Source organism: Aedes aegypti, chromosome 1 (assembly GCF_002204515.2).
Source record: "Aedes aegypti strain LVP_AGWG chromosome 1, AaegL5.0 Primary Assembly, whole genome shotgun sequence".
Lineage (NCBI taxonomy): Eukaryota > Metazoa > Arthropoda > Insecta > Diptera > Culicidae > Aedes > Aedes aegypti.
The window spans coordinates 85,861,739-85,887,835 of NC_035107.1; the positions used below are offsets into that span (position 1 = coordinate 85,861,739).

Consider the following 26,097-nt stretch of genomic DNA (forward strand, 5'->3'; position numbering starts at 1 on the left):
GTTTAGAACGTATTTAAGAGAGAAAAAGTTTGAAAAAGTGTTTTTGATTGTGCGATATTTGCCAGAAAAACATTCGCCAGAAAACTATTCGCCAGAATGCCATTCGCCAGAAAGTACCATATGCCAGAAAACCATTTGCCAGAATGTACCTTTCGCCAGAAAACCATTCGCCAGAATGTACCATTCCCCAGAATGGACCAACCTCTAGTTTTTTTTTCCAATTTTTGCAGATAAATCAAGTTTGCAATTGTAGGAGAAATAACCTAATCAGAGTGTTCATAATTTTTTTTTGAGATTATGGTCTTTTAGTAAGCAAGCTTCGAATACCTGTTTTGGGTAGTGTGATTCTAGTATTCTAATTCTTGGACTAGGTACAAATGACTTCCTTACTGCTAAAAAATATTGATTTCTCGAGCATCAACATCAACATTTGTAACTTTTTATTAATATGTAGAAGAAGAACACACAATAGAATAACAATTTAATTCATTGAAAGCTGCTCCACTATGTATGGAAGATACTGCTTACGGATGTTAAGATTCGATATTTAGCATGACGGATTGTCAAGTAATTTTTTTTTAATATAAGTTGTACAGGGAATTATGGTTTGGAAAATTTCGCAAGAGATTCTACCTTCTTTCCACCATAAGCTGTTCTTCAAAGCTTTGTTGCTTCTTAATGAGTAGTTCATTATATATTTACGAGGTTACAATATACGTTGCAGCTATTATCGATTTCAATTTTTTTTATTTTTATCAGATTTTTTTTATTATACCATGAGATTACAGTCGAAGCTTGTTATAACGACATCGCAAGGGACCGTCGTAATAGGAAAAAGTCGTTATAAAGAACAGTTAAAGCATTGAAATAATTTTCACGGGACCGAAAAGTGTCGCTATATAGAGCTTTTTTCGCTTTAAAAGTTGTCGTTATAACGAGCTTCCACTGTATATACTATGTTATAGTCAATAGTAGTTTCCAAATGGTTTTTATCTATTTTTTCAGTTTCAATTAAAATGTTTTTTAATATAAGTTGTACAAAGAATTATGGTTTGGAAAATTTCACAAGAGATTCTCCCTTCTTTTCACCATAAGCTGTTCTTTAAAGTTTTGCTTCTTAAGGACTAGTTCATTAGATATTTACGAGATTTCGATATACGTTGCAACTATTTGTGTCATTGTTCAATAAAGTAATTAATGCTTCCACTCAAAAACATAAGTTACATTTAATATTAACAACTTTCAGGAGCTGTCAGGCAAATAAGACAGTTGTAGAGTATATAAGAATATCCCATTTTTTAAGAATGGAAGAATTTTATTTGCCCCAAATCATATCAAGTAGCAATATACTATTTTGTGAATTTTTTTTTCATTTAGGGAAGGAGTACCGGTATTCGCCATGTACCAGTTATTCACCAACCCGGATGATATATTATATATAGTTTTACGACATATATGATATGTTCGCTAAATTGCTTCAAGGTTATACGGAAACAAAAACTTTGAAATCCTCAAATTTGCTCAGAAAATAATGGAAATAAATTATTTGCCTTAAAATTGTTGCTCCTTGTTTCCTTGTTTCGCCATGCTGTTCCTGATTTGCCACCCATTATAAGGAGTCAACGTAGGCGTTGTCTGCGTTTAACGTATTGACAGCAATCAAAGCTCTTTTGATTTATGTATAAATAATATTTTTCCTTAGGGTGGTCAAAATTGGTATACCTCCCCTACTGCAATTTAAGTAACTAACATCACTAAAAGCCGATTGTGTTACTTCTACCCTTGAATGTCATTTCCTCGGACGCCAGCTACTCGAATGACACTTTTTCCCGCAATCCATTTCCCTAAAATTTGTATGGATCGTGGTATTTGGACAAAACAACCCCCTTGTAATTGTAATTGTAATTGCTCAATCCACACCCTGGCAGACAATTATCCGCCCATCTAGACACGGGCTGGGTGAGGACCTACCAAGCCTCCCCCGTTAACATGTCCTATACCGTTTAGCACACCGGGATCTTCCACAAGCAGGCGCCGGAATTAAAGCGGTCCCACAAGCTTCAGATACATTAAATAGATTTAGTCCCTCTGGCACTAAACCGAATGGCGCCCTCCGCTTCACCACTAGTACTGCTTCCCCACACGCCAAGCACAATATCGAAAGTAGTGCGTTGTATAGCAAATACAGTACACCACCTCCGACACTATGCCAAATGTACAGGAAAAACAGCACCAGTAAGAAAGCGGAAGGCGCACCACTCGGTTCAGTGCCAGAAGGACTATAAGTATAACGAAGAAGAAACGAAAAGATAGTAGAGTTGGTTCGGTTATTTGATTGCTGAAACGAAAAAAAAAACAGAAAAAACAGAAACAAAGTGTTAACATTAAAACGGGGTTTTATAATTGATAAATGTATCGATAGTTTCTCATCTGTTACGTTTCCTTATCGTAGCGCTGTCGATTTTTCCATCTCCAGGGTGTTCGTCTCCGCTCGAGCAATGAGGACCATGATGAAATGAGAATATAAAAATGTGAGCATTAGTGTTGATCTAGTAATAGATTAATTTAAACTGCTTTTCATGTGCTAAGTAACTTGTAAACTCCTACTCAATTATGTTTTGTTGGCCTACACGTTTTATTTAGATACAATTTTTATTTAGAAAACTATTTGGATCCGAGATTTTAGGTGCAGATTGAGCATGTTTGATAAAACAAGCATCCTGTTTTCAGTTGAAGAATGTTCAAGAAGTTGATGATTCTGTTATTTATACTGGCTACATACAAGAATTCACTATTGATGTAATATATGGATATTGAAAGTTCCAACGCGCGATTATAATACTTCAGTTTTCGTGCTGTTGTATTGGTGTAAGTAGTGGGAAACCAATCAGTTTGGTGATTCTAACGGTAACAAATAGCAAGACGAAAGGAAAGTTGATAATCTATCATCATTATGATTTCAGTCCTAATTTCATGATCCGTTTAATAAATTCCGCGTATGATTCGGCAATTTTAACAATTTATACATGTGTATTCGAATAAAACAGACTACGGGCATTTATTACCTGTTGCAAGGTTCCTAAGTGATCAGATATTTATCATTTTCTACAGCCTAATTTAATAATACCTACATTGGGTTGTAACAAAAATTTGATCTTGGGATGTTGATTTGCCTCCTAATCATAGTTTCGACAATAGTCACATGCTTACTATCCCTTATGGCAGTGTTGTTGATTCTATTGTCTATCGCTCATCAGTTTCGCGCCACCCGGCAGGGACTTGGTCCTATGTACCCAATACTCTGCTGTGTCTTAACTTCACGCAATACATTCTGTAGATGTGTGATACAGTTTGCGGAATATTATGATTTATCACTTCGTTCAGATGGAAAATTCTGTTATGGTACCATATTCACATATCAGATAACTCCCACCTGGAACGATGTAATACATCGGAGACATGTAGATTCAGATGTATGTAGACGATCTATGCCTAGTTCGGCTCTGATCGACAGGCAATCAGTGTATTCAGTTTTTCAACTAGCTTGAAGCGATGAACGTATCAAGACAAGCTCTCCACTATATCTGCTAGCAATCACCGGTCGTCGATAGACATTTCGGTTCTTTTCTGCTAAAGAAAGACCCGATTGTATGCCAAAGACTATGGCTCATGCTTTTCAATACAGCTGGAAAAACAAGAACTACACCCAGCACCAAATAGTACGTAACTATGAGGCGGACCGGAAGGTTTGATAAGCAATCCCCACGCATAGGACAAAACAACTCCCTTGTATCAGTCCAAAATGGATAAAAACAGAGTGACAGAGTGGTGAACTAGAGAGAACGATAAAGAAAAGAAAAAAATGCTGAGTTCGGTGAAACTTTAAAGAACCGCTGATCATAAAAGAAGGGTGCATATCATATGAACCGTTCATCACCTTGAAATGTATGAAGTTATGATAATTATGAGCGCCAAAAACTTTCCAGGGAAATAAACCACTTATGAAAACGTGGTACTCAGGAAACTGATATTCGCAAAACTGGTGTTCGAGGAAACGACATTCGGGGTACCGATATTTGGGAGAAAGTATCACAACTTTAAAAAACGCCAACTGAAAAGCAGTACTCACAAATACGTTACCTGGTAGTTGTACGATAAATTCTGTGAAATACAATATTCTTATTAAGAACAGCTCGTGGTAAAAGGAAATCCAATTTTGTCGAAGTTAAAAATCGGTAAAACAGCTTGGAATATTGTATCAAAACTTTAGTTATATTGTCTCCACTCTGTGCCCTAGATAAAAGCTTAGGATGAGGAGGTACTGTTAGCAATTTATTGCCCTTGAAGATGTGGGCCCAGATAGCCGTAGCGGTAAACGCGCAGCTATTCAGCAAGACCAAGCTGAGGGTCGTGGGTTCGAATCCCACCGGTCGAGGATCTTTTCGGGTTGGAAATTTTCTCGACTTCCCAGTGCATAAAGTATCATCGTACCTGCCACACGATATACGCATGCAAAAATAGTCATTGGCATAGTAAGCATCTCAGTTAATAACTGTGGAAGTGCTCATAAAAAGAACACTAAGCTGAGAAAGCAGGCTCTGTCCCAGTGGGGACGTAACGCCAGAAAGAAGAAGAAGAAGATGTGAATGGGGGTACTTGTCAACTATTGGAACGGTCTTCTTTGGATTCCGGGTTGGTTCACCATGAATTAATTGATCAAAATTGACAATAAAACAATTCTGGGGAATGGTACTTTCTGGCGAACGGTACATTCTGGCAAATGGTTTTCTGGCAAACGGTACATTCTGGCGAATGGTTTTCTGGCGAATGTCATTTTGGCGAATAGTTTTCTGGCGAATGGTTTTCTGGCAAATATCGCACAATCGTGTTTTTTTGTGTATGCTGGTCAAAATTTTGCTTTTCTTGTAAAGATCCCTATTGTTCCTAGAAAAAATTTCTGGCTACGCCACCGCTTCATATAAATGAAATAACAAAAAGATAATATATAAGTTTTTTTTTATCAAAGATTTAAATTTTTTCCTAATGATTCGATTATCCGGAAGATTCGACTATGTATCCGGAGTGAAAAAAAAAATCGATACTCCGGATAATCGAGTCCGACCTGTACTTGGTTCAACGTATTTTCTAGCCAAGTGTTCCACTTGTCTTGTAATGGTGCATAAAGATGACTATGCAGTAAAAAAATAATCTGGTATATTTAGGCAATGCATTTTTATGTTCAAAACAAATCTAGGTGGCTCATTTTGCCCCGCCCCTACATCTTAAAAATAATATATTGTTTTTCAATAATTTTGTTTACGAACAAATCTAATTTCGCTCACGAACTGTTCATTATGATCAAAAGTTTCAATTCATTGGTAAAATTTACCAGAATTATAAATATAATTGTCTTATAGGCTTAATTAAAAACTGCCAAAATTATAAGCTTTTCATGACGAAGGACAAATTTGTACTTTTTTGTAAATATCTTGAGTGTTCAAACGAATATTCTTACGGTTTTTATTGTGGTGGCTATTTGAGGCATCCTTTAGCAGATCATAATGACACTAGACATTAAAACACTGTTTTTGAGGTCAAAACCGGGGTGGCTCATATTGCCCCGTATGTTCATATTGCCCCCATTGCCCCTAAGCAGCATGCTGAAATTGATTTTTATGGAAAATTGAAGAAAAAAATACAGAAAAAGTTTTTGAAAAATGTCTCCTTACTTTTCACTTGCCCCAAAAGTGGGGCAAGTGAAAAGTTTACCGTTTTTAACAATAAATTCAAAAACAAACAGTTATATTCACGATTTCTATTAACTTTAACACTTGTTAAGGCTTCCCAATGAACAATAACATAAGTAACATGTAAACAAAGAAAATGTTATTATTTTCAATCCAATTTTCTTCTGTTCAGTTATGTTAGTTGAAATGATTCGACAACATTATAACTGCAACATTTCCAATGTTAGTTCTTACATTATAGGACAGCAATTGCATTTCTGCTCTGTAGAATTTCCACCGCTCGTTATTTGTTTTTGAGAAAGTTGGATATGACGGCGGATAACTCTTCGGGAGAAATCAAACCGAATCCTTCAATAACGTATTTAGGGTCTTTTTTATGTGGATAGACCTATACCCCATTTTTATGTTTTGAACTAGCTTTACATAGACATTCCACGAGATTTCCGTGTGTTCTCTAATATTGCAACTTTTCAATCAACGTCTTCCTTTTAATTGGCTGCCCGAAGTAGACATATTGATATTGTAATGTTTGACAACATCTTTTAGAGAATTTCCATGATTTCTAATAGCTTTTAACGCTTGAGTATAGTGTTTTTTGAATTATCAGCACGTTATGTTTTTCTATGATAATTGCGAACCATGTTTACTTATGGCTACTTAAAGAGAAAACACAAATTCAATCTCTAATGATAAACTTTTCACTTGCCCCACCTGATAAGAAAATTGACTGTGTTTAAATTTAGTTATTTTTAGGTCTACGTCGAATTAATTCTAAAACTTTTTTTATTGCAGTTTGAAACTGTCACAGAGGACAACTAAGAAGTGGTACAGGAAATTATTTTCCGCAACTTTTTTCCACTGAAAATATTAAAATAAGATTGTACGCCGCCAACTTGTTACGGAGTAACAGTTGACAGGTTAACACTTTTTCACTCTATTATGCAATAATGGCTGAAAAATCTCGGAAATCTCTTACCTATCGTAATGTTCTCAATGACCTCAAAGGTTTACGCATGAGTTTAAAACGTTAATTCACATATTCAGTAAAATATGTCAATTGTTTTCACTTACCCCATTTACCCACTTGCCCCGCGGTACCTTATTATTTATGTGGAAATTACCAAATGTAGTAGCGTAGTTTAGTACAAACGAATTTTCTGGAGCAAATGCTGAAGAGATTCCTCTAAGCATCGCTTAGGAAATTGCCGGAGAGATTTCTGGACAATTTCTTTGGTGAATTGGTGAAGGAAACTTTAGAGGAATGTCTGGAGGAATCCCTGGAGGTGCCCGAAAGCATTCAAAAAAAAAAATGAAGAAATCACTAAATGATCTCCTGAAGCTATTCCACGAGGAGCCTAAATAGAAATTGCTGTAGAACTTGTGCGATAGTCGCGGTTTTCTGAGGTCTCTAGGATTTTGCCCCAGGATTCCTTGGAAAACTTTAGAAATATACAACATGCTTGAAATTAGAGTCTTAGCTGCGGCTGAAATAACGGCACTGTACGGTACATGACTGCTGATGGACAGCGTGGGTTCAAACTCCATAGTGATAGTAAAATTTGGTTAGGCAGCAAAAACTTATGCACATCTTTGTACAACAGTGACGATTTTTCGACGATAGACATACGAAATTTGCGATGAGCAAACCACTGAGCTACCCGATTGTTAGGGTGTGCAAGGCGTTGATCCTCCAACCACGAACACTGAACGATGAAACAAGTGGAAACCAAGGCGTTCGGAATCATCGAGTGCCCCACAACGAATAGGAAATTCAGCAAAAGAATTGGGATACGGAATCTAGCGATGGATATTTTGTGGCGAATGTAATGCTGAAAATGTAGGAGCACTAGTCACGTTGCCAGAGCATTGAAAGAAAATAGCATTCAATAGAGAACCCGGAAGAAGCCAGCTCCGTAGAAGATCACGCAAACCTTGGGCTGTTTGGCTGTTGAAGATGGAACAAAGAGAACTACACGTTTGGTAGCGGTTTGCCCGAGATGATGTTCCGTGGAGATAAATCCTAGCATGACAAGTAAGTCAGCAATATTGCTTATAAATATTATTTTATGCATGTGTGATAATGAAGCTGTCCGTACTACAACCAAATATTGCAGAACTTTCCAGAACTCTATTTACGGATGCTTCAGATATCTGTTATACCTGAAATATTCCAAAACACATTTGAGGTTTTGCCATTAACCGACTTATTGTTAGAACCAGAAAACCGTTATACCGTTAACCGTTATAAAACCAAAGTTGTTACTGATTAATCTGATAGCGCTCATGTTAATCTTGATATCATCAATCGCCGATTCTATTCAAATCGCCGTTCTATTCAAATCTGTGTTGGTTCGACGCGATTCCGTATGTGAGCCCAATAGCCCATTTTTGGATAAAGTTCCAAGGTTAACATTAGCTAGTTTGCCTTTGATTTCATTAGAAACATTTATTTTAATTCGAATTGATTCGACGCAAAATTGGCTCACTGGACCGAAATGCCCCCTACCCAGTCGCAGGAAGAGTAAAATACTGAGCGATTTTGGGTTTACAGAATAATCAATTTACTTTACACGGAGAAATCCCAAAAAAAATGAGTTCTTCAAACTCAAATTTGAGTAAACTGCATTTAGTTTTTACCCACGGTTGAGTTGTTTTGCCTCTCGCGCAACAGCAATGTTGTCAAAAACAGAGAGAGACGCACCGACCCAGCGTCGAAGTTCAATGGAATAAGCCAAATTTGGATTCTTTCGAGTTTACCTAAGTTTTTTTAAACCACTACGGAGACTTTAAAAGCTAAGGCTGGGTAGATTTTGTTTGCACTTAGTTGTTTTTTTTTCGTTGTTGTCAAACGAAAATTTCCTACACTGAAAAAAATCTCCCGCCTTGAATTGAATGATTCGTAATTCACACGGCTGCATATCTCAAAATTCCTTATTTTGAATGATTTTGAGTGAATATGATGCATCCACTATTTGTTGAACAAAAATCATCCGATTCTGTGATTGCATTCAGCATGAATCCGTATGAAAATATGTTGATATTTGAATTATGGCAACATGAATGAATATTGTGCTTATTTTAAGAGATAATAATTTCCACCATGTCCCAAATCAAAAATCATTCAATTATGTTCTGAATGTCATATTTAAGACTAATGATGCTGGACATAATATCATCCTTGTCAATTGTAGTAAAAAATGGCGGTTCCAACAGTTCCCGCGTGCAGAGTTCGGAGTTTTTCGATTTGATTTAACAGGTAATTGGACTTTTTGATGGACTTATTGTTATCTGTAGCAACTGATTATTATATTTAGGAGCACCAAACATCATTTGTACAGTGAGAGGCAAAATAAAGTGCCCACCTTACCAGTTTTCGAATTTCTCTCATTGATTTGGTTCAAATTAAAGTTAACACACCTAAATCTTTTGTGATATTTTATTTTTGATGTTCTTTTAAAGTTGCACTTACGAAATTTTGATTAAAAAAAGAATTTTACTTAAAGAAAAAGAAAATCAATTTGTATTGAAAAAAAAGTAGTGACAAAAATAAGTGCCCACTTCCTTCTTGGCCCCAGAAAAGATGATTTAAGAAAAATAAAAAGCAATTTAATAGTTAATGTGTCCTCCTTTGGCCTTAAGGACTTGCTGGAGGCTCTTCGGCATGCTTTTCACCAGGTTTTGTAGGTGTTGTGGATCTAGTTCTTCCCAGGCGCGCTCCAAGGCTTCAAAATAATTATTTTTGTTGGTAACACCAGTTTTTTCAACCCTAGCATCGAGAATCGCCCACAAATTCTCGATGGGGTTGAGGTCTGGGCTTTGTGGAGGCCATTCCAGCGGTTTAATCCGACAAGACCGGAAGAAAGACTTGGTCTTCTTTCCAGTATGCTTCGGGTCGTTGTTCTAGAGAAATATGAATTTCTCTTCAAGGCCCGTCTGGATCAGCGAAACCTCCAGATTTTCCAGCAAGATGTTAATGTAGGAATCTGCCGTCATTATTCCGTCGATTTTCACGACGCTTCCTACTCCACTCCATGAAAAACACCCCCAGACCATCACATTTCATCACATCACACTTCCATGCGTCACCGTTCCTTGGATGTGGCGCTCCTGAAGCTCGAGCTGTCTAACCGAGAGCGGCGGGCTCGTGTGTGATGCAGAGCACCACATCCAAGGAACGGTGAAGCATGGAGGAGGAAATGTGATGGTCTGGGGGTGTTTTTCATGGAGTGGAGTAGGAAGCGTCGTGAAAATCGACGGAATAATGACGGCAGATTCCTACATTAACATCTTGCTGGAAAATCTGGAGGTTTCGCTGATCCAGACGGGCCTTGAAGAGAAATTCATATTTCTCTAGAACAACGACCCGAAGCATACTGGAAAGAAGACCAAGTCTTTCTTCCGGTCTTGTCGGATTAAACCGCTGGAATGGCCTCCACAAAGCCCAGACCTCAACCCCATCGAGAATTTGTGGGCGATTCTCGATGCTAGGGTTGAAAAAACTGGTGTTACCAACAAAAATAATTATTTTGAAGCCTTGGAGCGCGCCTGGGAAGAACTAGATCCACAACACCTACAAAACCTGGTGAAAAGCATGCCGAAGAGCCTCCAGCAAGTCCTTAAGGCCAAAGGAGGACACATTAACTATTAAATTGCTTTTTATTTTTCTTAAATCATCTTTTCTGGGGCCAAGAAGGAAGTGGGCACTTATTTTTGTCACTACTTTTTTTTCAATACAAATTGATTTTCTTTTTCTTTAAGTAAAATTCTTTTTTTAATCAAAATTTCGTAAGTGCAACTTTAAAAGAACATCAAAAATAAAATATCACAAAAGATTTAGGTGTGTTAACTTTAATTTGAACCAAATCAATGAGAGAAATTCGAAAACTGGTAAGGTGGGCACTTTATTTTGCCTCTCACTGTAGCTAAAGATGAAGGATTGTTGGCTGGATCAAGGACTCGTTATTCAAATAGGCACCTCACGCCAAGTCACGATGGTAGTCGATTCAAGATTGATAATGTTTATACTTTTAATGCAGCTAAACAGTTCGTGGAAATAAATATTTATGTGCGTTGAACAATTAAGAAGTCTTGCTCTTCGATTTGCAATCATTTAAATATCTTATTGGTATTTCATTCAATATGTTTAAATTTAGATATATGATGATCATTCAATTATCAATCGCTTTTGGAAACAGACAATTCATTTCATGATTGGATGATTTTCATTCAGTGTGATTTGTAAACAGATGATTTTCATGCAGATGAAAATCATCTTGAATGTGTCTGAAAATAGGAATGGGGCTCGGATGAGGCAAAAATCATTCAATGTATGGCGGGACATTTCGTTCAGTGTAATGATAGCTATATGTCAGTTAACCCAAATTAGGATTATCCCATGGAAAGGTCGAATTGCGTCAAATCTCAAATGTGGTCAAAGTTGGGTTGGTTTGTGGCTCCGTGTACTTTACTTACAAGCAGATCCACTCAAAATAATCCAAACGTCATTGTTACGTGAAAACATACGTGGTTTTTTTTATCGCACTTTCCACGTAGCTCTTACGTGTATCATAGGTAGCCCAGAATAAACGCATGAACTTTTGAACTTCGTATATTCCACCAGCGCTACACGTAAGAGCTACGTGGATTTTCCGGTAGCCTTTACGAAGCGTTTCAATAGGATCTAGATGGTTTTGCATTAAATTAAACTGCAATAAAGACCAACCTGATTTCTACAAGGCTTTGGAAGTATTCTTCCCAATTCCCAATTGGAAAAAAATAAACAAATTTAAAAGATTGTAATATTATTATAGGTATTCAATCTGGTTTCCCATTTTTCGTGAGTTTTGTCTGTCTTGTTGTAGTCTGCACGTGCTATAATTGATAGAGGTTATAAATCAGGTATAAAATATGATGTAATGGAGGGATTCTTCGGTATTCAAAGCATATTTACCTTGAAGTCAGTCTTACACAGGGTTTAAAGTTCAGCAGCTTCTGAAGTTCTTCAAAAATCAAGCGGGCGCCATTTTAGGATTTGAGCTTAACACCGAATGTACGTACAAAGTACAGATGTCAAAATGAACTGAATTACGTGAATTTCACGTTAGTGCAATAGGTAACCTCAGTAACAATTACCTAGTCACTGTTTGGTGGTTATGAATGGCTTAGTGATCTTTATCTTGGTCAGGTGAAGTGGAGGTAAAATAAATTTGGAATGATCTACGTGATTTTTCACGTAGCAATGACGTTTGGATTATTTTGAGTGGAATAAAACTGTTGTGTTGATCCTAAAAACACAGTAATCAATTTTGTCGAAAACATCCATTTTGGGAATTTAGCAGAATTTGCTGATTTAATTGCCAACAACGCACTGCAGTAGCACGTAGCAAATAATTACTTGTTAACGATATCTTTCAAGCGCATTGATTACCTGATCATAAAACTGTGCATGCACACAGAACACGGGAAGTCACATAATTACAAAATTTTAGTAAATCATGACTATTTTCTATCTGCCTATCTTTCATTCTGCAGGGAATTTTACTTCTATTTGTCAATCCGCCTGGGTTGAAGCATCGCAACCCAGTCGATATGACATTTATGGTGATTTTACTATAGTAAAATCGAGGATAATACGCGATTGGTGTATTAACTTCAATGGAGCTTACCACCATTAGTGTAAAAATTCACAGCAGATCGAAAGAGAGGCAGATAGAAAATAGTCAATAATGCATAAACTTTAGTAATTCTGTGACTATTTTTATTTCTGAGTGCAGCGAAACATCAGCGAAATCGCGGCGATTGTTTGTCGCTGTCGCCGTAAAAAATCGCCTTTATTTGGGGGAGCCTTTAAGCCTTAAAACTGGACCTGGTTTGACGGCTTTTCAATTTTACTCCCATTTGACTGCCGCCAGTCAATTCGGACTACTAGAATCTGGGATACAGAGCTCCAAACTTGGGCATTTTGTTAAGGCTTCTTCTAGCGTCTCTTCAACTTCGAAATAAATTCCGGGCCAGTCAACAAAGCTTCGGGCAATCACTTTCATCCAGACCACTCCCGGATGGTCTCAATGGAACTATTGCAGAATCCTTCGTCAAAACTCGTCGGGTACGATGATTTTGTCGCCGAACATAATGCATCCGACGACAACGCTGAGTGATTCTCGCCGTTGGAAGTATGGTTGATCTGCAGCGGGAAGAGCAGTTAGGCCAACCATCATGGATGTATTTTGCAACGGTTAGGAGTGTAGCATTCGTTGATGTTGCCTTCCGCAGCACTGCGAAAGAAACAAGAATCTTCCCGGCTGCGTCGGAAAGGATGCTTATCAGATCTTCCTCGAGACTGAGTGTTGCAATAACGTGTTATTCCTAGGGTTGGTTCATTCGGTTGATCAGTCGGGACTGTTGAAGAGCTAGTCCGCTAAGACCACGCAGATCCTAGCGAGGCCAGCCCGTCCATATCCGATTGCAAATCATATAAAGAAATACAATGCAGTTGATGTCTCCTTCAACTGAGCAGCTAACTGACTGATACCTCAATCAGCAGCTGCAACTCTCTTTATTCAAACCAGGTATACATTTACAATTCAATATCGTACACAAATATCATACCTCTTACAACGAATCTTCCACACTTTTACCTACGACAACGCATGCTTCTCAACCGACGATTCTTCTACCTGAGGTGCGACATTACCTCTATTCCAACAGGGACAACAGGTCTGCAAATCCGTACTCGTTCGTAGACACAAGTCGAATCTCGAAGTTCAGCATCGTGAGAGCCCATCGTTGATTCGCAGTGTGTAGCGAAATGCCCTTCTTGGAACCGAAGATGGACAGGTTTGGCTTGTGGTCGTTCAGTAGTGTGAAGTGACGTCCCAGCAAATATTTGTGGAATTTGGTCACCGCATAGACCAACGCAAGAGCCTTAGCTCATTCTCAGGTTGTCCATAGTTACGCCCCGCGGGTGCGAGCGTTCTTGATACGTGTTGCACGGCCTTCATTCTATCACCAGGGATTCTATGAAAGATGACTGCCCCGATACCAGTGCTTAGCCGCCACGACGATCGAAGTTCGGAGACATTGGTTTTTTGGGGTCTGGATGGATGCCTTGTTGGTCCACGATATGACCCAAATAACCGAGTTATGTTTGAAAGAAGTCACACTCCTTCAGTCGCAGGAAGAGTAAATTGGAGTAAATGGTGACAAGAGCAATTGGCTATGGCTTATGGAAATCGATTGGACCAACAGCAGAGCACTCTCCTACCTGCTCGGTGTGAGAGCAAAAGAGTAGAAGAGAGTGAAAGCAGATGTAAATATAGATTAGCTAAAAATAGAACTGTATCGGTAAGGAAGATACAGATAAACTGATTCCGGCACAGTAGTGACCACGAGCACGGAGTGCCTTAAAAAAAAAAAAATAGATGAGGTCGGCAGAGGGCTTTTCTTGGATTAGGTGTGGAATCTGGGAATGCTTGTTAAGGATTATTTGATAATCATAATTGTCTACTGAGAATGCTGACATTACAATCGTCTGGTTATGCGATCAACAAAACGTTGCCAGATGCTTGCTCGAGCCTATACATCAGGGGTGGAGATAGAGCACGACGATGTGCTTTGCCGGACTGACCGTTGGATCATGAACGGACGTGAGAGTCGCTCATTGATGAGCAGATAAGGTGTGAAACGACTGGCAATGCACAACAGAAGTATATTACGCTCTGAATCAGAGTATTTATGTCCGTCCCTTAGCTCGTGGTGGGCACCCATAACGGATTCTGATTTTGTTTTACAAGGGGCAAATCTGCAAAGACCCCTGAGCAAACCAACCCATGCTCTGAAAGCACAGACCCTTTCTCTGCGGCCACCTCACGGTATTACTTCGGGGAGGAGTCAGTATATATAGCACTTTGACACATGTAGCAGAAAAAGCCTGGGCAAACTACTTCTCCAAGCCGACTTAATCATTGGCATTCGCACTCATCACTCATTATATTGTCCGAGGACATGTCCCCTATGCCGGAACCTATGCAGATACTGGCTATAGCAACCATGTCCTGACAGAAACTGCGTCAGGCGGAAGTTCACTTTTCCATTATTTCTTTTATACCAATTTGTCAAGCGTGGCGCTATCCATACCTAAGACATCCATACTACGATATGGAGGACCAATCTGGTCAAAACCGGGATAACTCCACTAAAGGTAGATGGCCCCATCGGCTGATACCAAATATGTCAAATTGGTATAAAAGAAATCATTGGGAAGTGACTTCCACCTGACGCAGTTTCTGTCTGGATATGGTTGCTATAGACAGTACCTGCATAGGTTCGGGCACTCAGAATCTCCTGTGTGCCCCAATTGTGCTGGTGTGGAGGAAACAATGGAGCATATCGTGCTCGATTGCCCCTGTTTCATTGTTGTGAAACATCGCTTGCTCGCTACATGCGACAATACTCCACTGCACTGTGACGTCACGCATCAATTTCGACAGGTACTGGTCCTGTTGTTTACAGTTTGGACTTATTCCTTTTTTCGAATCATTCTTAATTTCGTGAAAGTTTGCTGCGAGGAGAGGTCAAATCCACTGCAGATACCCACGGATCGTATTATTCTATCTTCCTACCGTGGAAAATCGTCACCATTAGCATGCTGGTGATAAAAATGCGAAGATGAAAAAATGATGGAAAAAACGACTAAGTCCGAAACGTAAACAACAGGACCAGCAGCTGTCAAATAAGTGAGGTTAGCCTCGTCATATGCAGCGCTCTATATAGAGAGAATGTGTGCGGATGCCGAGTGCTGGAATGCAGTAACTACGGGTGTCACTCGCATTATGCTAGAATTGCAGCGCCTATGGCGCGCCGACCAAAAATTGTCTGCATTGTTTAAGAGGGCTAGGAGAAACAGTTTGCCTAGGTCACTTCTGCTGCATATGTTAAGTGCTAAGGTGGTTCCGGGGAGATAAGGGTTTGAGGCCAAGGATAATGTATGTGCACTCTGTACACCACTTGAGCAATTTAGCGAGAATGGCTCATGTACAGTACATGGGCTGGTTTTAGTGGGTCATCTTTGATGCCGCATCCCACACTCCCTGAGTTACCTTCTCAGGGGTCTGTTTGCAGATTTCCCACTCAAAAAAGAGTAATTAACTTAGAGCTTTCTTTTCATGAATATACTCTACGCCCTGGAGTCGAGCAGTCAGAAGGCATGTTGAGAAAATTTCCAAAGCTCGCTACCTAACGTGATAGGGTAAGCATCTTTCGGTTTGAAGCGTTGCAGGTATATTTTAGAGCAAACACGTCTGCCTACAAGAGGAAACAAAATCTATAGAAGTACCGCAGAGGCTGATGAAGCAAATTCGAAAATGTAACTTAACATTGTTGATCGTTTACCACAATGTTGATATGTTATCCATCTCTCCCTCTCTTCCAGCTACTTCAAATCAGACATGCGTGGTGCGGCCTGGGGTCAGATTGCTACTATGTTCCAAAACTGCGACGAATACACAGTTAAAAACATGTGGAGACGGTTGCGCAACAAGCACCGGCCACGTAAATCTCGTAGTATATACCGTAAACCGGGAGAAAGTGACGTCTTTGAAGATTTTGGAGATAACGATGACAATGACACCACCGATGATCCACTGTATGAGCTATTCTCCAAGATGGCGGAAAAATTGATCACCGACGGCGATTCATCACAGGAACCCCAAAAACTCGGAAAGCGTCAACTGCAGGAAGTTACGGAAACGTTCATGACTCACAAGCGTCGCTACGCGGGGAAGAAATATTTCGATGATGAAGGCTGCATCAAAGTTCAGAGGGGAGGTATCGTACGTTATGAGAGGATCTGTGAGTTATGCGGTAAACAGGTGGAACGATCTGTGTTCGAGTATCACATGAACCAACACAATGGTTTGAAACCGTACGTCTGTTCGTACGAAGGATGCGGTAAGCAGTATAGCAACAAAGTTACAAGGGATCGACACGAGATTCTGGTTCATTGTGAAGATAACTACAAGCACACATGCGATCAATGCGGGGAAAAATTCAAGTACCGAAGTAGCTACAACTATCACTTTGCAGTCAAGCACCAAAGTCAAATGGTTCCGTGTCCCATTTGTGGCAAACTGCTGAAGCATAAGTCACTAATTAAAGTGCACGTACGACGACATGGTGGCCACTTTCCTTGCCCAGTTTGCGGCAAGGTGTTGCAGAAGAAGTATTCGCTGGACGTTCATATGCGAACTCACACCAAAGAGAAACCGTACTCGTGCGAGCTCTGCAGCCAGCGCTTTATGCTGAAGGTGCAGTTGAAGACACATCTGTCGAAGGTTCATGAACTCACGTGGGAACAGTATGCGGCAACCTACGGTGACAGCGGGGGACTACAATAATAGAACTTGTCGCATATTCCACTAAATCTAAGAATTCGAGTGAAGTTCAACAATTATTAAAAGCTCAAATATGTATCAAATAGCTTTTTGATATAACTTAGCCAACACGTAATAAATTAATAAAAAAAAGTAGGTAGTAATGTCTCTGAGTGTACAATTATACCACCCACAAGCCAACACTGTTGTACGTTGTACGCATGAATTCGATTACTATTACCAGTCAAAGAGTCGGCGTCTCCTAAATTATCTTGATGAATCTTCGCTCCAAAACCGACCTTATCACCGGATTTATTCTTGCACGATTTCCCTCAAAGTTAGAGCAGATTGACTTTATCGTTCACTGCCAGGCTTTGGAAAATTTAACGATCATTGACACACGAGCCATAATTTCATCCCATTTATCCGCCTGCATTCATACAACATGCATGGCACTTATCGTTCGTGGAAGATAACGAACCATGGACGAAAACAAGACAGACACACGCCAACCACTGTTTGGCGCCGGTCACTGTGTGTCAACACTTGTAACATTCGATGACCCACTCTCATTCTGATCACGAAACAGAGGCGAATATTTTCCATTTTTTGCGCTATGTTTGCAACCAAAGGGGTGTTCGATGATCCAATAGATTATAATTAGGTTGTTAAAGGCTGCATTGTCAGAAAATATGAAAGTTATTACCGTAAGGACGCCATTCACCGCTCATTGAATTATTTTAAAAAATCTGAACAAATTTTCGCAATAAAAGTCATTAACTTGTATTAGTAAACCAGAATGGAATGTATCAGAATGGAATTCATATGATTTAATTTTATATACTATTTATAAAAAAATAATTTTAGGCTGTTTAGGGTGATAAACACGAGTTGAACAATGATATTATTATGGCAGATCGAAAAATGCTTCATAGCGGCCACGCTTTAATATGTTGTTGTACTATAGTACAAAGATAACAACCAGCTAATGAAAGTAAATAAATTCCAACTTGTTGTGTATATAGAGCCTCATACTTAGGATGAGCGGTGAATGGCGCCCTACACATGTATCATTGACATACATGTTATTGGGTACCATTATACGCAGGCTTGATAGAAACTCCTCTGCGATGCAACCAGGAGGCGATTTTGCCGTTTTTCTGAGGAGAAAAAAATAAACTCAAAATTTTCAACATAGATCCTCAAGCGATTCGAGTGAGAGTGCAGAAAAATGCGAGGATTTTTTCAAACACTCTTTCTCTCTCTCGTTGCGATGCTCACCATCACTCACACTTTAAACGAACTCTCGAGTCTGCCGCCCGAACAGACAGTCCTCGGGGAGTTGTGAGAGCACCCTTTTTTGATGGAATTTAACTCGGTTTTTTTTTTGTGCTGCATCTTCCTCGCTCATTTTTCGTTGCCTCGCTGCTTAGCATTTTTTGGCTCCCTCGCAAAGAGGCACTGGCAGCACGCTGCTCTAGAGTATGCCACCGAACTCTGATGATGTTGAGGAGAATTATCAAGCCTGATTATACGTTGTTCACATTTCAATTTCTTTCCTACAAAAACAAATGTTTTGTCTTGCGTCTAGCGCAAAAAGTTGCAATTTTTGACAGAATTTAATGTGTTGAAATGCTGTTAAATGAGCGGTGAATGGCGTCCTTACGGTACCAATTTTATGCAAAACATAAATCACCCGAATGGCTAGATACAATTGCAGTCTGTGATCTCATTTGTTGCCAACTGAGAGAGTGAATGTTTACATTCATAGGGCTCTCCGAATACGATGTGGCACGAACTGCTATGGTTCGCGAACTGTTACACTCTCCGAATATGGTTCGATCGGCTCATTCGGATCAAAATCCAAACACTGTTCACTGCTCTGACGAAGACATGTGCATTACTGGGTTGGCCTTGTCTAGCAATTCTCTGAACGCCATTCAGGTGTTCAAACAAGTGCTGCTTCCACCTTTTGACTTCCACATGTTTGACGATGCATGTAAGGTACCGCGGGGCAAGTGGGTGAATGGGGTAAGTGAAAATAATTGGTATATTTTGCTGAATATGTGAATTAGTGTTTCAAACTCGTGCGTAGAAGTTGCGGAAAATAATTTTCTGTACCACTTCTAAGTTGTCCCCTCTGACAGTTTCAAACTGCAATAAAAACAGTTTTAGAATTAATTCGACGTAGACGTAAATAAAACTAAATTGAAACACCGTCATTCTTCTAATTACGTGGGGCAAGTGAAAAGTTTCTCATTAGAGACTGAATTTGTGTTTTCTATTCGGGTAGCTATAAATAAACAAGGTTCACAATTATCATAGAACAACAGAACGTACTGATAATTCAAGAAAAACTATACTCAAAGCTTTAAAAAGTATGGTCATGGTCAAATTACGGAACTTCTCTAAATAAGGTTGCCAAACATTACGATATTAATATGTCTACTTCGGACAGCTTATTAAAAAGGAAGACGTTGATGGAAAAGTTCCAATATAAGAAAACGCGCGGAAATCCCGTGAAATGTCTATGTAAAGCTAGTTCAAAACATAAAAATGGGGTATAGGTCTATCCACATAAAAAAAGATTCTAAATACTTTATTGAAGGATTCCGTTTGATATCTCCCGAAGAGTTACCCGACGTCATATCCGACTTTCTTAAAAACAAATAACGAGCGGTGGACATTCTACACAGCAGAAATGCAATTGCTGTCCCATGATGTAAGAACTAACGTTGGAAATATTTTTTTTTTTTTTTTTTTTTGTATGGTGTTTAGTTGGAGCTGCCTGACAGCTTAACTTGTCCCTGGGCAAAGGCACAACCTTGTGATCAGCTTGATTGCTGTCAGGTCTCCCCTCTACCAGGACCAATACTCAGACGGACTAGGCAATGGCGCCCACATGAACACTGTTTTTTTATTAGTATTGTGACGTGGTAGTTTTTGAAAAGTGCCCATATTCCCTTGCTTCTGAGAAAAGGAAGCATTGTGAAAATCAGCAGCTCCATCAGAATTTGTTTGAAATCTCGCATAACTTATGATCTCGCCCTAAAAGCCATTGGTAACCAAGTGTGTAGCTCGTTGTTTCTCAGCATTTGAATGGATTTACAAGTTATTTAACAACGCTATGGTGAAGAAAGGATCATTCCCTACCTGCCAGAGGTAATAGTTTGGATGCCTATTTATTAATGTGCTCAGAAATAACGAGCTACACACATGGTTACCAATGGCTTTTAGGGCGTTATCCCAGATTATGCGAGAAATAGTTGTGTAGTAGTGTCATTACTAATACTGTCTAGTCGAAATGGTTTTGAATAATTTGTCATTCAAGTGCTATTCTGATTACTCCTGTCTTTTACGTAAGATTAGAGTCTTAAATGTCAATTGTCGTCAAGTTTTAACAAAATTAGGCTGTTTAGTAGTAAATCTAGTTAATTTTATTTTTTGTTGTTAAAAGTGTTTATTGGTCATTACGTTCATATATCCTTAAAGAAAAAAGTCGCTTTCCTTGTCTGTTCAACAATTTTTCGAAACTAGCAAGTGTACCCTAATGATCGATCTCAGCGTCTTACTTTCCATAGTCATTTTATAGTGAATATTGAAGAGTAAAGTTACCTTAGGCTTCTATTACAGTCTCCTACATGATTCACTTTTCGGTGGCAAATGCAATGCTTCACAACGCCTACTTTCTACTTGTAAATTTTGCGAAAATGAAGCTGGAATTAGATTATTTATACCGCTGTTACAAAAGAGGTATTTCGTATTATGGCAATGTAAAAACCATATTAAAATAAGATTGTCGCCACTTATTTCTACTCAGTGAATCTACTAGTCATTTTCCTAAGAGTTCCTATGTATTCCCTACGTCGTATATGATAACGATGTATCTAACTAGCTAATAGTAAGAGTGGCTACGGATCATTCTGGTTAGCAAAAGGCAAACTGAACGTCACCAATAGTATTAATGTCCCTCCCGGGAATCCCGGGACAAAAATCCCGGGATCTAAAAAATCCCGAATCCCGGGATATTTTCGAAAATCCCGGGATTTCCTGAAATTGCATGTTGAAGTAGAAAATACTGTTGTATTGTTTTCAAATAATGACACAGAAGAAGCTGCATGATTGTCCGGTGACTGTTGATACAGAAATGTATTTTAGTTATTGCATTTGGCTTACTCAATAAGCGTTGTTATTGAGGTTTAATGCTACTTTTGCTTGAACTTGTTTTTTTTCTGGTATGTTAGTTATGTATTTTCCAATAAACTATAGCAGGTTACTCTACGGTTTTTTTTCCATTTGTCAAAAAATTCTTTGGTGCTTGAATTATTCATCATATTCAAATTGTATGAATGCCATTTTATCTGTCCGTACCCGTTTTAGTTTTAGTTTACCCGGTGTACCTTACAATTTTCCAGGACGAATATGCCTGTATTTGTCATGCCAACAATTTAAAAGCATGAAGATAAGTAAATAAGTTGCATAATCATTAGAGTAGATTTTAAAAGAAATGGTAAAATTTGAAAGTTATTGGTATCACTATACTATACCTTATACTACTAAATCAACTATAATAAATGCCCGTTGACTTCAACTGCAGTTAGGTGAAATATTTATGAATGAAACCTGAGATAGCATTGTTTTTGTCTATTTTAATTCAACTTACCCTTCGAAAACAGGTTCGGGTATTGTGAAACTTCTCTATAAGACTAAACAAAGCTTCAATACGCGCTCTGGTTGTTCTATAGTCGTTTTGGAAGCATTTGATTTTTGTCCCGGGATCCCGGGAAATCCCAGGATTTTTAAAAATAAAATCCAGAATCCCGGGATTTTTTCGAGTCCGGGAAACAAGACCCTCTACACCACAGTATATATCAACAGCAAAGAAAAAAACATCGTTTTCTTCTACATCGAAAGCGGTTCACGGAATATTTTATAATGATGTTATAAGATGTTGTAACCTAGCGTGGGACAAAATGTAGATTCTCACTCCAGTCCACTGTTTGGATTGCATTTGGGACCCATAACAACTGTGCGAAATTTCAGCTCGATCTTTGAAACTATATTTTAGCGCCAGCCGTTCAAAGTTTGTATGGGATTTACTATGGGAAAACTTACTTTTGCAAAGAAAAATCGCCAGAGGTCGCCCATTGACCTCTATAAAAACTCTGAGCACATACCACGATAGGTATTTTTACTATGAAGAATATAGCCGAAGGCCGCGAAACAATCCGATACTTGTGAAAACAGTTATTCAATGAAAACCAATTGACAAGGCGACGTTGATTAACACGTAAAAGAATAACAATAATAACAAAATTGGGCAAAATTTCTAAGTAGTCTATGCTTAATAACTTTTTTCAAAAGCGTCGGATTGCTTTGCGGTCTTCGGCAATGTTGTTCATCGTCTGCGTTCAGAGTTTTTATAGAACGAAGTCAATGGGCGTCCTCTGGCGATTTTTCTTTGCAAAAGTAAGTTTTCCCATAGTAAATCCCATACAAATTCTCAATGGCTGGCGCTAAAATATAGTTTCACCGATATTGTTTTGCTAAATTTTAGATTAGTTTGATGAGTATATTGTAGTAACTATTGCATGATATTTGTCTGATTCGGTTTGTCTGAAGTTCGTAGAAAATCAGTGGAGCTCTTGAGCTACCATGGGAAAGAGGGTAAAGTAAAAAGAATGCAAAGCCACACATGTAGAAACATGTATCTCTACCTTATTTATTAAATTTATTATTATTACGTTTGAGTGACAAAATCTTCTTACAAAAATCATTTAACTTTGATTCAAAGCTTCGAGTCAAATTATTTAGAGAGAGGTTTAGAAATGTTACTCCTGAGAATAGTGAAACAATTTTTTTTTTCGAAGCGTGGTTAGCGATGTTGTGAGAAAAGTGATACATTTTCAAGAAACATACACAAGTAATCATTAGCCCGTTCATTCGCCTTTTTTGGTTTTATATAGTGATCCTTTATAGAGAGATAAGCGGAAGTAAAATGGAATGATTTGGCAACAGACCAGCAGTGCTGATTTTGCACGGCGTCGAGAATAATATTGTAACACGGACATGACTTCCTCATTGCTATAAAGTGTATTTTGTTTCGTTTTAGATTTTTGAGCTACATATCAAAACTAATAAACAGCCGAAAAAAATCAAAAACTAAAAATCGCATTGACAAAAATTCAAAAAAGTAAAACATTTCATTTTTTTGCTTCATGCAAAATTACTTTTACCGAATAAATTTCAAGCGGATTACATTACTCCTCAAGAAAAGTTCAAAACAATCATAACGCATTTTCGTTTGGCTCACACTTTGACAGCTCTCGCTGCTCGATTGGCTCACACTTTGACAGAAATGTCAGCTTCCGCAAATCTCTCTTATAAAGGATTTCTAGTTTTATAGGGCTTTTGTACGCCTATTGTAGATTTGTGCTCTTGAAAATTCAAGGTTTGGCTTCGTTGCATCTTCACCTTAAGGGCACAAATGTTCGCATGAAATTTGACATAAGTCAGCAACTGAAGCATATTTTTGTGCAACCGATAAACAGATAAATGCTTTTAGGTGTTCTGATGGATATTTAGAAAGTACCTTACGAAATCATGCAATAATCTTGCACAGGATTTTTTGAAGTCTATCCCACAAATTTGGGACTGTTACATTTTATAAGAATCATACTCAGAATTCTACCAGATTCCTACCTTCTATTGTTCGAAGTCCTGCATAGATTTTTTTAAGATGCATGGCCCGGAATGAGGAACTTCTACGAAAATCTAGGTAAAAATAATGTGAGAATTCTGTCCAGAATCCTGAAAGAATCCTGCTCATGTTATCCGTGAAAATTGTGTTCAGAATTCAAGGCGAATTCTGTCCAAGATTTTGTGAAAAGCTTGTCTATTTGCTCATAATCTGATAAAATTCATTTCTCCAGAATTCTTGGAAAACTTTACTCTATAATAATGTAAACTTGTGAATGACTGTTGCTCAGGCTTTATTTATGTAATGTTGAATGAAGGAAGTCATGGTAAAAAGGTTTCCTGTTATCGTTACAAGATTAATAACAATTAATCTTATGAACCTGATTTTCTTTTCATAATGAACCTCAAATCGATCTTCTTAAGCTAGATTAATTTATAGGACAATTGGTCGGCGTTAAGTCAGAGTGGAACAAGCGACATTTTTCATATTTTGATAAAAATGTTTAGGCCACTTTTCTAACACTTTTTCCACTTTTTCTAACAAGTCTAACACCCTTGAAAAATGTGTTTCAATATTTCCACACATCTTTGTGTTAATTTCAAACAATATAGTGTGAATTGATAATCATGGAAAACATAATCCAAACCTCAAATAGAACGGTTCAAGAGATGAACCAAAGAACAACGTTCAGTGATTTGGTTCACACTGACTGAACAATTTCTTGGAAAATAGCAACCAACTGTGTTTGCATTGTCAAACTGGGCTTAGATATACATATTACCAACATCCTTCGACATTAGTATCTTAAATTCTTCAAGAATCCAGCTTGAAAACTAAAGATTTTCTCTTTACTTCAAAAACCTTTCAGTTCATTGCTTTTTGACACTTGGTTCACTCTGTCACACGACTGTCGAAAGTGCGTATATGCTGTACTGTTGAATAGTTTGTAAAAGTGTAGCCATTAGTGAAGTATCCGCATAAATATTGGACAATTGAATGGAGTCATCTTTTTGGTTTCGAGCTTTCACATACCACCATGTTAACTATTAATTCAATCCGTTAGTCATGCATCTTTATCCTTCTTTCAGCTATTCCAAATCAGACATGCGTGATGCCGCATGGAGTCAGGTTGCTACCGCGTTCGAAAACGGCGACGAGCAAGAAGTGAAAACCATGTGGCGTCAATTGCGGAACATACATCAACCGCGCAAGTATCGTAGCATATACCAAACTTCTGGAGATTCTCAAGACAACAATGGTCCATTGTACGACCTATTCTTGAAAATGGAAACCTTAACCAACGTTGGCGACTCATCGCAAACAGCTTCCCAAGAAGAAAACCATCGGTTGTTGCATGAAGTTAGCGGAACGACTCCCAAGCGTCGCTTCACGTGGAAGACGTATTTCGAAGATGACGGTTGTATCAAGATACGCAAAGGGGGTACTATTCGGTATGAGAAGATTTGCGAATTATGCGGAAAACAGGTGGAACGATCTATGTTCGAGTATCACATGAACCAACACAATGGCGTGAGGCCGTACGCGTGTTCGTACGAAGGATGCGGTAAGCAGTACAGCAACAAAATCACTCGAGATCGACATGAGCTTTTGATCCATTGCCAGGATAACTACAAGTACGAGTGCGATCGATGCGGGGAGAAATTCAAGACCCGAAGCACCTTCGATTATCACTACGCAGTTAGGCACCAAAGTCAAATGGTTCCGTGTCCCATTTGCGGTAAGCTCCTGAAGCACAAGTCTCTCATAAGGGAGCACGTCAAGCGACATACCGTACAATTCCCCTGCACTGTTTGCGGCAAAGTTTTGCAGAAGAAGTATTCGCTGGACGTTCATATGCGAACGCACACCAACGAGAAACCGTACTCGTGCGAGCTTTGCAGCCAGCGTTTTATGCTGAAGGTGCAGTTGAAAACCCATCTATCGAGGGATCACCAACTAGCGTGGGATAATTATGTGGCATGCTACGGTGATAGCGGAGGATTACAACCCGAGCAGGTGAAAAAAGCTCAGCAATAGCTAATTTTGATATGGACATCTAAAAGTGATATTAACTTGATAGACATAAGAGATAAAAGATCTGAAAATGATATCTAAAATTTACTCCTAGAATATCATTAGCATATCATATTTAGCTTTTGTAAGATCTAACCAATATCAGCGAGCTATTAATTTGATCTGCAAACAGCAAATTTTGATATGGCTTAGAAGTTCCAGGAATAAAATTTAGATATTATCTTCAGATCTTTTATCTCTTATGTCA

The 26,097-nt window shown here is 38.6% G+C and overlaps 2 protein-coding genes across 3 annotated transcripts in view; both read left to right on the forward strand.

The window, feature by feature from the left end:
• The window catches only part of LOC5576600, a 48,385-nt gene extending 31,113 nt beyond the window's left edge, over positions 1 to 17,272 (forward strand). Inside the window, exon 8 of one of the 2 annotated variants that reach the window (XR_002499795.1) lies at positions 7,349 to 7,445. Coding sequence is in view for 1 of the 2 variants with exons in the window: in XM_001656134.2 (XP_001656184.2) it covers positions 16,177 to 17,140 (964 nt within the window). In the remaining variant the exon portion in view is untranslated. Of the gene's footprint in view, positions 1 to 7,348; positions 7,446 to 16,176 lie in introns of those variants that run through there. The other variant, XM_001656134.2, reaches the window with a different exon arrangement.
• Positions 7,740 to 25,937, forward strand: LOC5576597 (zinc finger protein OZF). Its single transcript, XM_021841567.1, has 2 exons — positions 7,740 to 7,779; positions 24,905 to 25,937. Exon 2 carries the CDS (start codon positions 24,921 to 24,923, stop codon positions 25,851 to 25,853), a length of 933 nt encoding a protein of 310 aa, XP_021697259.1. The 5' UTR covers positions 7,740 to 7,779; positions 24,905 to 24,920; the 3' UTR covers positions 25,854 to 25,937.
• The last annotated feature ends 160 nt before the right edge of the window (positions 25,938 to 26,097 follow it).